Consider the following 13683-nt stretch of genomic DNA (forward strand, 5'->3'; position numbering starts at 1 on the left):
GAGCCAGGACTTCTGGGAATCCACCCAGACGTTACAGGTCCTGTCCTCCCCGTGGCCTTCCCCAGCTGAGGTCCCAGGCTGCCCAGGAGATCCGGGAGGGCGGGCCAGGAGGGCGGGGAGGAGCCTGAGGCGGGGCACTCACTCGAGCACGTCGCGGTTGAACTGCTTCTTGCTGTTGCCCAGGAACTCTCCGATCATCTGGCGGCTCAGGCCCTTACGCTGGAGCAGGAAATGGGCCACTCCGATGGGGGTGTCGGGGATGAAGCCTCGAGAGATCAGGAACTGGATGCCCTTGTCCGGGTTTCTGGGGGTGGGGTGGGGAGGGGAGGAGGGGTAGAGAGTGAGGCAAGTCTCCCCATGACGCCTTTCCTCCCTTTCTTCCTGCCTAGGGAACCCACAAAAGTGCCTGGAGGTCCTTGGGCAGAATGCCCAGGAAATGTCAGCATTCCTTCCACTGCAGAGGGGTTCCCCTTAAAAAGCCCCTCTCGCCACGTTCTCCTGAACCTCCCTGCACAGGAGTGAAGATGGTGCGGGACTGGGGAGGTCTGGCCAAGTAGATTCCAGAGCAGGTGGAGAGGTGTCCCTTCCGTCTTGCTGCCTCAGTCCCACTGGATCTGACCCTGAGGTCCCCAAGCCCTTCCTCCCGCCTGTATCCTGCTGTCTCTACTCAGGACCCACGCTCGAACCGGGAGGGCAGAGGAGACTGGGAAATGGAGGTGGGATCTCCTACCACACCCCTCTTCCCTGTGTGTGGCAGACACAAGAAAGACCCTGCTCTTCAGGGTTGACTTTCCCAGGCTTGAGTCTGTGTGTGGGTGTGGGTGTGAGTGCTGTGTCTTAAGGCACACGTGCTCCCAGCTTGGTCTGCAAATCCATGCTGCTCCCTGAGCTGGAGCTTACCGGTCCAGGAGAAGATAAGTACAGAAATAGAGGCTAAGCCTTTAGACCCTTTTATAGCACGTTGACATTTTCAGGACAACCAAGCATGTGACTGTTTTTCTAGCAACTTGTTTTAATTGTATTTTACAGAAGTTTCAGCTCACAACATATTGGGTAAAAACCCAAACTGGTCCTTCACTATAGATAATCTGAGAACCACTGCCTTGTGGGATGCGAGTACCTGTGTGTGTGCAGAAGCGAGGGTAGGGCTGTGCTCCGCAGGGTGGCAGCCTGAGGTGCAAGAAGCAGCGCTGGGAGTCACACGGGTCTGACATCACCCAACCCTGCCGCTTACTAGCTGTTTCTCAGGGCTCAGCTCACCTCGCTTGTGGGAGCCTGTTTCCTGTCCTGTAGAATGGCGTAATGATGCTGCCTCTAGAGATTGTTAGGAAGTCTGCAAATGTTTTATGTCAGGTGAGCTATGAACAGTAGCTATTCCCCCTAGAAGATAAGCTGCTTGAGACCAGGGGATGTGTCTTGCTCATCTTCGTGGCTTCCGTGCCAAGCACTCCAAAAATAACTTCTGAATGCGTAAATGAACACACAGGTGAATGGTCTCTGCTCAGTCCTCATTGATTAGGCGGGAGGGATACCGTGCTTCCCGGCTCAGGGCTCTGAAGGAAGGGGTGAGTGGAGGGTGGAGACGAGCGCCTCATGTACTTGAAATCTCCACAGGATGGGCATGTGTGTTTCCTCTGCTTGCCACCAGCTGTATACCTCTTGGTTGCAAGGAAGTTCTGGCTGGGGGCTCTGAGCTATGGTGGTCGTTCATTTCTCTGCTCCCACGCCCCTGTTCTCTTCTGCTTCACGTCTGCTTGCTTGACACTCCCCTCCTATCCGCCCCCCGCACCCCCATTCCTCACACGAGGTCTCTCCTCCCCCCACCCTTTCCTCCTTTGATCACTGCCTCTTGTCTCCGTGTCATCAACCCCATGAGATTGATATTCCCTGTTTCCTTAACTTCATGTCCTACCCGAATGCTTTCCGCTCAAGCCTTATACTACTCGTACTATTATTTACTTAATACTGCATTTTCTCTGAAATTTTCTCACTTTCCAAAGCCTAGCTTCATCTAGCAGTACTGGTGGTTAAAGCATAGGTTTCATGTGTTTTAACCCTAATCTTTAACATAAACTCACATCCATTAAAAAGAAAATGAGTATTCCCACACTAGCTCAAGGATCAGGCGTGGCCCAGAGGCCACCTGGGAGGACCTTGGGACGACCTTGGGACGACTTGGGCCATTCCCGGGCCGCTGCCCACCTGTAAGTGCAGCCCCTGCCCCGCACCTCCTGGAACTTACATGTTGAAGAGGTTGAGGCCAATGCGGTAGAGCCGCTTGCGCAGGGTGTCGGTGGAGAGCGTGGGAGACCTGCAGCTGGCCGGGTTCTCGCAGTGGTAGCGCGGCAGGCTCAGGATCATGGCCTGCAGGGCCTCCTTGGAGGCCGAGGCCGACGCGGCCGATTTGGTGGACGTACTGCTGCTGCTCAGCTGCTCCGAGTTGTCGCCGGCCTCGGCCTCCGTCCCTTTCACCGGCTCCTCGGCCTCCTCCTCTTCGTCTTCCTCCTCCTCCTCCGCCGCCGGTACCGCGGCCCCAGGGGGGCTGGCGCGCAGGGCCCCGTCGTCGACTCCCGCCTCTGCGCTCGCCTCCTCGGCGGGCACGTCCCCCTGGCCGGCGCTGGGGGCCTCCGGGGCCTCCTGCCCGCCGGCCTCGTCCTGCTCGGCCTCGCCCGCCGCGGACTCTGCGGGGGCTGGGGGCGTCGGCGCGCCCAGGCAGTTGGCCACGGACAGAGCCGTGGAGGAGGACACGGAGATGTTCCGGCTGGCGATCTGCACGGTGACGTCCCGGAAGGCCATCATGAGGGTGCTGCCGTGGCCCTGGGGCGGGCCGGCGGGCTCGGCGGGCTCGGCCCAGTCCCCCGGGTGGGCGCCCTCGGGCTCCCGCGCCTCGGTCTCCAGGCCCGGCGGCCCCGTTGCCGCGCGCAGGGCCCTGTGGACCTGGTAAGCGCCGCTCTCCTGCAGGGAGCACACGGTCTTGAGGCTCCAGGTGCTGAGGGCGTCGTCGATGGACTTGGCCAGGGACTGCACCTGCTCGGTGAAGGAGTCCTCCAGTTCGGTGAGCGTGCCCGCGATGGTGGGCGGCAGGGAGGGCGAGCGCGCCAGCGGCAGCCCCGAGAGGCCGCAGCCCTCCAGGAGCGCCCTCTCGGCCGCCAGGCTCTCGGCCGCGGGCGCGCGCGCCTTGCGCAGGGAGATGCGCCGCGGCAGGCGGCTCTCCAGGAGCGAGTTGCGGATCTTCTCGAAGTTCTTGCTGAGCTGGTACTGGCGGAAGGCGGTTTGGATGGTGCAAGCGGCGCGCCGGGACACCAGGTGGCCCCCGTACTTGTGTTCTAGCATTTCAATCTGCAGCGAAGACAGAGAGGCGCGGGAGCGCAGTTAGGGAAGGGGTGTGACAGTCCTTGAGAAAGACGGTGGCGGCGGCTGTCGACTGGGGCAGGGCGTGAGCTGGCTGAACTTTGGCGGGGCGCAGGAAGGCACAGCTTCGGGGGACTGAGGGGCACATGTCTGAAAACCCTAGCATGCCATGGCCTGAGATGCCAAGGCTCCTAGAGGTGTGGGATGTAGGACTGGATTCCGGGATTGGTGATGCCAGGGGCAGGGGACGGAGGAGTTGCGGATGGTAGGAGGTGGTTATTTCCAAATGTTCATATCAGAGATGCATACGGTAGTGTTTATGGCTGAAATGCATGACATCTTGAATTTGTATTAAAATACTCCATCAAAAAAAGTGGAAGGGTTAGATGAAACAATATTAATAAAACTTGTTGGAGCTGGGTGATGGTTAAATGGGAGTTCATTACACTATTCTTTCTACTTTTGTGTATATTTTTAAATAATAGAAAATTGAAAATTAAATAGGCTAAAAAACATTGCCGCTATTCCTGTTCACCTGCTTTCTTTCTCAGCATTCATGTCATGCATTGGGGTAGTTTCCTGTTCCTGGGAGCCTCATAAGGGTTGGGATTGGGGTTAGATCATCTCTGTGTTCACAGCACCCAGCCCAAGGGCTGGCACAGGATAGAGCTCAATAAACGTGAATTTCATAAAAAGACAGATGGATGATGGATGGATGTTTCAACAGGCGGAGTCCCTCCAGGCTACCCTGCTCCGCAATTCCAGTCACCTCTGTTTCCAACAATGGGAGCTGTTACAACCAGGGCAGGGCTTGGTGGGGCTGGCTGGCGGGGGCCGGGGTGGGGACGGCACTGCCTCATCTGGGCAGATGTGAACCCAGGAAAACTTCTGGCACTGGCCAGTCTGTCTTCAAGGCCCTTCCTCCCCTCCTCTCAGCTCTGTCCCCCATCTGTGGTCTTTTCTCCTCCTTGGGTTGCTAAGCTCTCACTTTTTCTCTCTTACCAAAAACCTCTCAGGAAAGGACTAGAAAGACATTCCCCCTGAGGTGTGAATGACCAGTAACAGTTAGCAGTGCTCCTTCCTAGAGATTTTTGCACTTAAATAACAGACAAAGCCTGTGTGAAGGGGACGGACAAAATGGTAGCACTCTGGTGGGTTCCATCAGTCCTTAGGGAAGCTTGGGAAGTGAGAAAGTATTCCTGGACCCTGAAACTATGTCCTATTCCCAGCCATACACTCCACTTACACAGAGTAGCCTTCCTGAACTAAGAATCGGGACAGGTGGCTGAAATTAATAACTCAAGGCAAGGGCTTCCCTGGTGGCGCAGTGGTTGAGAATCTGCCTGCCAATGCAGGGGACACGGGTTCGAGCCCTGGTCTGGGAAGATCCCACATGCCGCGGAGCAACTGGGCCCGTGAGCCACAATTACTGAGCCTGCGCATCTGGAGCCTGTGCTCCGCAACAAGAGAGGCTGCGACAGTGAGAGGCCCGCGCACCGCGATGAAGAGTGGCCCCCACTTGCCGCAACTGGAGAAAGCCCTTGCACAGAAACAAAGACCCAACACAGCCAAAAATAAATAAATAAAATTAAAAAAAAAAAAAAAAACTCAAGGAAAGAACAACATCAGTCCTCCATCCTCCCCCAGGATCATGGGGGGAGGGGTACAGATACAAAGGCCAAATTTCATCCCCCAATACAAGGAACACTTCACCGCGCTTCCCGCTCCCCCAGGGACTGCAGCTGGAGTGACTACTTCCCAACACCCTGGCAGCCCCCTCTGTTCTGTGGGTGCCCCACAGCTGGACCAGCAGAGACACCCTCCTAGCCCAGGAGACCTCATAGATACAATCCCAACGCCCAGGGACAAGCCCAGGTAAACGGGACCTCCTCAATGTGTGTCTTGGGCTCTTCCTGTCTCACCATCCAATGCCCTTTCCCATCCCCAAGCCTAGTGGTATTATGCTGCCTCTCTCCCCACATCCAATGCTTCTCTCTGAAGAGACTTGGAAAACGTATTCCTATTAAGGTTTAGAAGGCCACTAAGTCTTCCTATAGGACTCCTCCCAGAAGCATTTGCAGCTCACAAGGTGCAAGGCCTTAAGCAGAAGGCAGGAAGCTCTCCTGGGACTCATGACCCTGGTTGTAGGGACATCCAAGGCGCTCTTATAAAGCATGCCAAGTGTATTAGTTATCTCCTGCTGCAGAACAAATTGCCACAAAGGTAGCCGCTTAAAACAACACCGTTTATTTCCTCACAGCTCCGGAGGCCAGCAGTCTGGGCACAGCTCAGCTGGGCTCTCTGCTCGGGGTCTCACCAGGCTGACGTCAAGGTGTCAGCTGGGACTGCAGTTTCATCTACGGGTCGGGGTCCTCTTTCAAGCTCACTCCTGTTGGCAGGTTTCAGATCCTGGAGATTTAAGACTGAGGCCTCAATTACCAGAAGCTGCCTGCTGTTTTCTGCCACCTGGTTCCCTTCACAACGTGGTCGTTTGCTCCTTCAAGGCCAACAAGAGAGCCTCCGTCTGAAGCCTCACTGCCTTTAAAGGGTTCACCTGATTCATTCAGGCCACCCGGGATGACCTCCCTTTTGACTAACTCAATGTCAACTGATTGGTAACTTAATCGTAGTAGTGACACCCATCATATACACTAGTCCCGTCCACACTCCGGGGGAGGGGATTATATAGGTGTGTCCACCGGGAGCAGGAATCTCCGGGGCCCTCTTAGAATGCTGCCTACCATACCAATTGGACAGTTGCCTGTGGGCCTTTATCTAGGTGTGACCTCATGCGCCCAGGAGCCCCAGAGGAACACAGGTACCTGCCTCTGATGAATTCTCCTCCTGCTTCTGCAGAAATCACACCAGAAGGAAGAGAGCATTGTAGCTCCTGAGGCCCAGAATCGGCCTTGGCTTAGGCAGGAAAGTCCTCCAAGGGGAAGAGTAGAGAGGGAGGAGAACCGACCGCTCACCTGCCTCCTTCTCGCAAGTTCCACCTCCCATTTACCCCTCCCCAAGCACCATGAGCAACTGACCCCAGACAGGGATTCACATCTCCTTCCTCCCTGGCCTGCTCATAGGTCTAGGGAAACCCCTGGCCCGAGAGCTTCTCTTCAGATTATGAGATGCTACTGGCAATAGAGGGAAGGTGTGAAATCCCACTGCCTGAAGTGTTTCCAAAATGGTGAAAGGTCCACCCCCTGGCATGGTGTCATCCCACCTGGAGGCAGAGGCTGGCTGAGATAACTGAGGAGACTTCTTCTACCAGCCAGTGTCCATGCTTCACCCAAGGAGAGAAGAAAACCAGATTTTAAATTCTTGAATCTGTTCCATCAAGTCCTCCACTAGACTGTAAGTCCTATGAAGGCAGACTTTGCCTGCCATGCTCGCTGCTCTATCCCCAATGCTTAGACTACATAGTAGATCTTCAATGAATATTTATTGAATAGATTAAAACCTTCCTAATCTGACCGTAACTTTTCTCTCCCGGGCTGATGATTTCACCCTCTCTGGCCTCCTTTGTAAGTTTACTTCATCCCCTAGTCTCTCCTACTTGCATTTCCAGCCTCTACCCTGGTATTGACTCCTTTCCACCAGCCTACAGACCCTCCTTAATGTCCCAGGCTGAAACATGACCTTGCTTGACTCCCCTGCTCTGGGGCACTAGCCCAATCTCTTTGTATTTTTCCACCAAACCTATAGGAGGACTAGTCTGCCCGCTCTGCCTCCGTCCGTGAGCAAATGCCGAACCACTGGCCAGCCCCGTATGCCCTGACTCCTTGCAGCTGCCTCCTGCTCCCACCAGACTTCTGAAACGACTCTCAGAAAGGTACTGATGACCTTCAGTCACTAGATCCCATCCTCAACCTTCCTCCCCATCCTTTCTGCAGCTTTGATACTTTATCACCTTGAAACTTTGTCCTCCACTCTCATGACCCAGTCTATCTTGGTTTTCCTGTCTCCATACAGCTCCTTGATCCTATATTCTGACCACAAGGTCCCTAACCGTGCTAGTTACGAGTCATATGTGTGCTCTCTTCCATTCTCCAGACACATTTTAATGATTTTCCTGTGCATTTCTGGACGTCTTCCTTGACTTCTGTGTTGGAAGTCTTTAGAGCAGCCCCCTGGTAGCTGATAGCTAACAGCTGATGAAATGAGAACTATCTCATGCAGAGCCTTCGTGGCAACTCTAAAGGTGTCCCGCGGGCTAATATCTTCTCACCTCTTGTCTGAGAACCTCGTCTTCCGTTGTAACTTCACTCTGATAGGTGGGTGAGCAAGCCCATAGGGGAAATACCCAGTCCCAGATCTGCCTCTTCCCTGCTCGTTGACCTTGGGCAAGTTTCTTAACGTCTCTGAATCTCAGTTTTCTTATCTGTTAAATGAAGCTAATCCTGCTGACTCTGTAGCTTGTTGTGAGAATTAAATTGTTTCCTGTAGCACCTGGCACACAGTAGGTGCTCAATAAGTGGTAGCAGTTTGATGTTGACAGTGATGATTCTGTGACTCTCAGCTCTCCATTCCTAGACTCCATCCTAGACCTACATTTCCAAGACCCCATCGTCTCCCCCGGCTCACCCAAACCAGCTCTGGATGACGTCCTTATTCACCTAACAGCACCCCGGCTACAAGGTCATCCAGTCTGGGGACCTCGCTTTTGTCCCAGGGTCGGCCTTTGCCTTATCCTCAATATCTGTCAGGCTGAAAGTCCTATAGCGCCCCCCACCCCATGCCTTTTGCAATCATCCTGAACTTTCCACCAGACTGTCACCACGTGGGGCTCTCCTGGACCCCCCATTTGGACCACTCTGACACCCCCCAACTGCTTCCCTGCTTCCTGCTCCAGCACCAGCCCCTGAGCAGTATCCTCAGAGAGCGGGTGTAAACACAGGACTTCCAGCGCTTGAGACCATTGCCCTAAATAAGCGTAAACACCATCTCCTGGGGGTCTAGCGCTGAGCAGCCTGGCCCCGCCTACCCCCCAGCCCCTCCTACTACGCGGAGTCCACGCTCACTCGCCAGCCCCGCCTCCTGCTCCCCCCGCCCCCCCAACTAGGCTTTCCTGCTCTGGTCTCTTGCTCAGCCTCACCTCCCACTCTCATGCCCTCTCTTCCAGGCAAAACGTTTCCCCTTTCTTCAAATGTGCCTCCTCCACGAAGCCTCCCAGTTCCCCCAACCGGAACGGGGTGTCCCTGCCCTGAACCACGCCCCATCCCCGAGAAGGTTGTTTCGTGCTTCTCTTTGACACTCAGTTTCCCCTACTAATCTTGGTGGTATTCATCTAACTTAGGCTTCCCTCCCCCCTCCCCTCCCCAAGACTCCACTAAGCGTAAGTTATTGGAGGCCCCGGATGTGGCCTTCTCATCGTCTGGTGCACGGATGGCCTCAGCCCAGAGCCTGGCCCGAAGCCACTGCTCACGACGGTCTCTGAATTCAGTTGAGGGATCGTCACCGTTTGTTCCCACCGTCTAACACAGCCGGCTCCCACTCATCCTGGCCTCGTGCCTGCTGCCCACAGTGTCCCCCACCGCTTCCTTCGCGGCCCGCTCGGTGCCGCCTCAGCACCCCAGACGGTGCGTCACAGGCGGGACAGCGTAATCCGCCCCTGCATCCCCCGTGCCCAGCGCTGAGCCAGACCCGTGTTTGGGGCTTAATCAATGTTTGCGGCCGTGAACTAAACTGAACTCTCGCCTCTGCGCCAGGGGAAATGCAGTCCAGGCTGTCTTCTGGATCTGGGCTTGGAGCCAAAGGCTGTACCACCGGCCCCGCCCCCCATGTGCATTCCCCTCCCCCCATTATCACAGGCCTTGGGGAATCCGTGGTTCCCCCGGGTCAGCTCCATCCGCCCCAGCCAGGCCCCGCTCACCTCCCTGACCCTGTTCTTACCAGGGCCAGGCCAGAGAGCCGAGGGACCAGCTCGTGGGGGGGAGGGGTCCCTGGGCCCACCGGCCAAGGAGCAGCTCCGCCCACTCCTCTCGAAGCCCCGTGAGTCCTGGGTAACTGTGGCCTCCCTCCCCCCAGGAGCGCCATCCCTCGGCTCCTGCGGGGAGGCAGGGGGCGGGGCTGGGGGCTGTCTCGCTAACGAGCCTTCCGTGTGCGTCAGAGCACGCTCGCTCTTCCAAGCTGCTGCCGGGCTGAGCCCGACAGGGCCTCTGAGGGACGCTGGGGCCCCAGGCCCGGGCGAGGGGCGGGGGCGGGGGCGGGGGCGGGGGCGGGTCCCACGTGCGCCAGGATTTCTCAGTGGAGAAGATTAAAGCAGTCCGTGGTGTGAGTCTGCAGACCTTGGCGAGGCGAAACTCCCACCTCACCTGAGGCTCCGGGGCAGGGTCGGGAGGGGAGAGGAGCTTCGGAGGAGCGCGGGGCGGCCCGCAGGACGCGTGGCCTGCACTGAGCAGGGTTGTTCTTCTCCGTGTGCCCACCTCCCTGCCCACCGTCCAAAACACAGACAGTGTTCAGCATGGCAAGGGGCACAGAGGCCTGCTGGGGAGCAGGGCTGCCCTGGGACCCTCTCCCGATGCAGCCAGGTAGGGGCGCTGGGGGAGAGCCGCGGCTCAGCTGCTCCCTGAGCCAGATGCTCCCTCGGGTGGGGCTGCTCCAGGAAGCCTGCTCTGAACCCTGGTCGGGCTACTTGCCCTGTGCCAGGATCCCGCAGTGCCCTGCACGCCGCTTCCGCAGAACCTACCCCTTCACCGCGGGGGCAGCAGATGGGGAGGGCTCTGGGTTAAAATCGTGGACTGTGGGGTCTGTTTTGGTTGCACCGGGGTGCACACCTAGGAATGTGTCCTTGGGCAAGTCACTTAACATCACTAAGCCTCAGTCTTCTCATTCCTAAGATGGGGAGAGTGACAGTCTCTAGCCTGCAGGGACATTGTGCAGATGGGGGGAGATGACGCACAGAAAGTGCTCGGCACACTCAAGCACTGTCCCGAGATGCAGTGCTGTTAGCGTCGCCTGTACCGTTCTGTGTCAGCGCCCACCACTGGCACCGGAGCTCCCTGAGACCCAGGACTGCGTCTCCCGCATCGCGGTGCCCCCAGGCCTCGCATGGGGCCCAGCACAGCAGCTGTGCACTGCCGTTCCCCGAACCGAGACCACGGAGCAGAGCGACACCCTGGCACACCTTGCCTTCACCGCCACCCTCGGCAGGCTGGTCCACTGGGGCCCTCACGCCCGCGGTAGCGCTCTCACCTTCAGAGCAGGACAGAGCCTCAGACACAGTGAGCAAACTGAGGCCCAGAGAGGGACAGTGACCTGGAAACATGGCCACCACTTCTCCCCTTGAGAGGCACCCCGTGGTGAGGCTGGACCCTGAGGCTTGGGGTCCAGGAGATCTGCTCTCCAGACAGAGAGCGCTGCCACCCAGGACCCTGACTCAGGAGCAGGGCCTGGATGCTGTGACCACAGCCCCACGGCCGCCGGGCTTGGACAACACAGAGACCTATGCAGGTTGGACATCCCAGATGGGCTCCAGTGGGCGCTCACCCACAGGAGCAGAGAACAGGACACAAACTCCCTAGAGAACCTGAATTTGGAAATCACGTCCGCGCCCTCTGTATCTCTGACATGGCCACTTCCTAAAGGAACCTCCCCGCAAGGGATCCGCATGCGCCCTACCTCTAGGGTGCGGCCCCAAGGATCACCCTGAGGTGCAGTGGGAGAGTTGGGGGCAGAGCAAGTGAAGAAGGCAGTCTCCTCCCTGTGGGGCCTCGGGGAGGGGCCGTCGGTGCACGGGGACTGGGAGAACAGGGAGGCCTGGGGGCCTCATTCATTCACTGGTTTGCTCATTCCTGTGTTCCTCCAGTACCCAGCAGTGCCCAGGCGCCAGGCTGTGCCGGGTGCAGGAACGACGGTGGGCACGGCCGGCAGCGCCCAATGCTCACCCCCAGGGCGTGCTCGTTCCTCGCCCCGACAGCGGAGGGAGCGGCACCCCAGCGGCGTTCAGAGCACCATCTGCTCACTCTGCGACAGCCTGGGCACGACAGAGCCCCTGCCCTCACGAGGGGGATGAGGCCAGACGGCAGAGTCCGCCGTGGGCCCTCAGGAACAGCACACACCCCGGCTCGGGACTCTGAGCCGAGACTGAAGTGTGAGCAGAGACCACCCAGGTGAGTGTGACCGGGGGACGGGTGGGGCGTGTCCCCAGCAGAGGAAGCGAAGTACACGAGGGTGCAAAGGATAGCAAAGAGGCACAGCTGGAGCCCCGAGTGGGAGCAAGGCAGGATGTGGGGTTGGATCTGGGGGCGGAAGAGCCTGAAGTCCTTGTCCCCTAGAAAACGAGGGGCCGTGGGCGCCCCCATATGGGGTACCATGACTGATGTGCTGCTCACAAGGAGAATGCAGCTGCGGTGCGGGGACCAGGTCCAAGCAGAGGGTCCACAGGAGGCTTCCCCAGGGGCACACAGGCCCAGGGCAGGGGCGGGGGGGATGGCAGGGGAGGGTGGGACTTGGGAAGTGGTTAAGAGTAGCATGGGGGGTGGGGGGCTGGATCAGACGCGGGGCGGAGAGAGGAGCCACGGAAAACACCTGGGATTTTGGACTGGCTGATGGAGCGGGCCTGGCAGGTTGGTGAACTGGGGAGATAGTGATTGTCCCAGATCCCTTCCAGCCCAAGGACCACAGGATGTGGGTGACTCGTGAGGACCACAGGAGCAGAATACTAAATCCTGGATCTCAAAGAAACCTGAGATAGAGTCAGGACCTGGCCCAGGCTTCATGCCCATCCTCATCCCCATCCCCTTCAGGCCACTGAACTGTTACTTTCCCCTCTTCATCCTTTGAGCATCTTCTCATGTCAGGCGCTGTGTCGGGCACCAGAGGTGTCATGATGGATGTCTTTGCCCTGCCTTAGAGGAGACGTCAAGTAAACAGGAATGGTGATCCTGGGCTGAAGGGCTATGTCAGGGGACGCCTGGGTGCTGTGGGACCACTGAGAAGGGGCATTCAACACAGCCTTGGGAGGGTGGGGAGAGCTGCCCGCGAGGAGGAAGGTGCAGGAGAGCAAGTCCTAAAGCAAGAGAAGGAGTGAATGAGGCCAGTGCAGGAGTAGGAGGGGAGTAGGAACGTTAGCGGTAGAGGCAAAGGGCTGTATGAGGCAACTGAGGCCCAGAGAAGTTAAGCAACTTGCCTAAGGTCACACAGTTCATCTGCAGAAGAGAGAGCTGTGGAGCTCCATCTTTTGTAAACGTGTGCAGTGTTTTTAGCCACTCTGCTCCCCTCAGTCCCTTTCTCCCCTCCTCTTCCCACCCCTAGCCTGTCTTGGCCTGGAGAGCTACACGGGTCAGGGGAGGCGGGCTGTTCCCCAGGGCACGGGGGCTCCACCACACCCCTACCAGCCCTCATCTTTCCTGCCCCACTGCTGCTGGCTGACGTGCAAACCCATCTACTAGAGTTATGCCCACCATGGAAAAGGTCCACAGAGCCCGTCAGAACCCTGCACAACCCTCCCTACCCCACTAATCAGTTAGAATTAAACTAATTCCCTGCCCAAGCAGAAGCACCAGCTTCCTTTGGTGTTACTAACAGGATACTCCTTAAATTGAACTGTAATCTCTTTGGGGAGCAGGTAGGGACCATGTTTTTTTTCTTTTTGGTACCCTACTCCCTCATTGCTTTATGCATCGCAGTTACTCAAAAAATATTCACTCGATAAGCTCTTACTCTGCCCGAGGCACTCTGCTGGACGCCAGGGGATGGGATGAATAGGACAGGGTCTCTGTCCTCAAGGGGCAGAGCCAAGTGGAACTGAGAGGACGTTCTCATCTGTGCCAGCTGACCGCCCACATCACAGCATGCGGTTCCAGATGGACTGCCTCCCAGCCCCTGCATGGGCTTTCTCTACCTCAGAAGCGCGACAGTCTACATTTTTAACAGCTCTAACTGTTAACTGAGCTAAAAACAAACCCCTTCCTCTCCTACAAGTTTCATGCATTAGTACCACTATTTTTACCTGGAATGATAGAAAATAATCTAATCCAGCCAATACACATTCAGCTCTTCCATGTTTAAAACTGGTTTTCATGTCTACAGTTTCCCTGTATGACCCCAGCCAGTTGTTTTCTTTCTTAGAAGAACCTTAGAACCTCAGGATTCTCTTTTTCCCTCTTAAATGAAACCCCTAGAACCAGACAGCCTGACCAGTAACTAGTGGGGCTCCAGGCAGCGGCCCCCTTACACTGGGGGTTTTATCTACCCATCTCTGAAGGCTGCTGGACCCATATCGTTGGCAGCTGCTTCATTGGCTATTGATGCATCTTGAGCTTATAGTCAACTGAATCCCTAAGGCCTCTCACCCACGACCAAGCCTGCTCGTATTATAGTAGTGCTGTGGGA

General features: G+C 57.1%; 1 protein-coding gene across 1 annotated transcript in view; it reads right to left on the reverse strand.

The window, feature by feature from the left end:
• The window catches only part of IQSEC3 (IQ motif and Sec7 domain ArfGEF 3), a 99405-nt gene that overhangs the window by 35615 nt on the left and 50107 nt on the right, over nucleotides 1-13683 (reverse strand). The window contains exons 4-5 of the mRNA XM_059935091.1: nucleotides 2243-3339; nucleotides 143-304 (exon numbers count right to left, since the gene is read on the reverse strand). Of these exons, the coding sequence (XP_059791074.1) occupies nucleotides 143-304; nucleotides 2243-3339 (1259 nt within the window). The remainder of the gene's footprint in view (nucleotides 1-142; nucleotides 305-2242; nucleotides 3340-13683) is intronic.

Source organism: Balaenoptera ricei, chromosome 10 (genome assembly GCF_028023285.1).
Source record: "Balaenoptera ricei isolate mBalRic1 chromosome 10, mBalRic1.hap2, whole genome shotgun sequence".
NCBI classification, from domain to species: domain Eukaryota; kingdom Metazoa; phylum Chordata; class Mammalia; order Artiodactyla; family Balaenopteridae; genus Balaenoptera; species Balaenoptera ricei.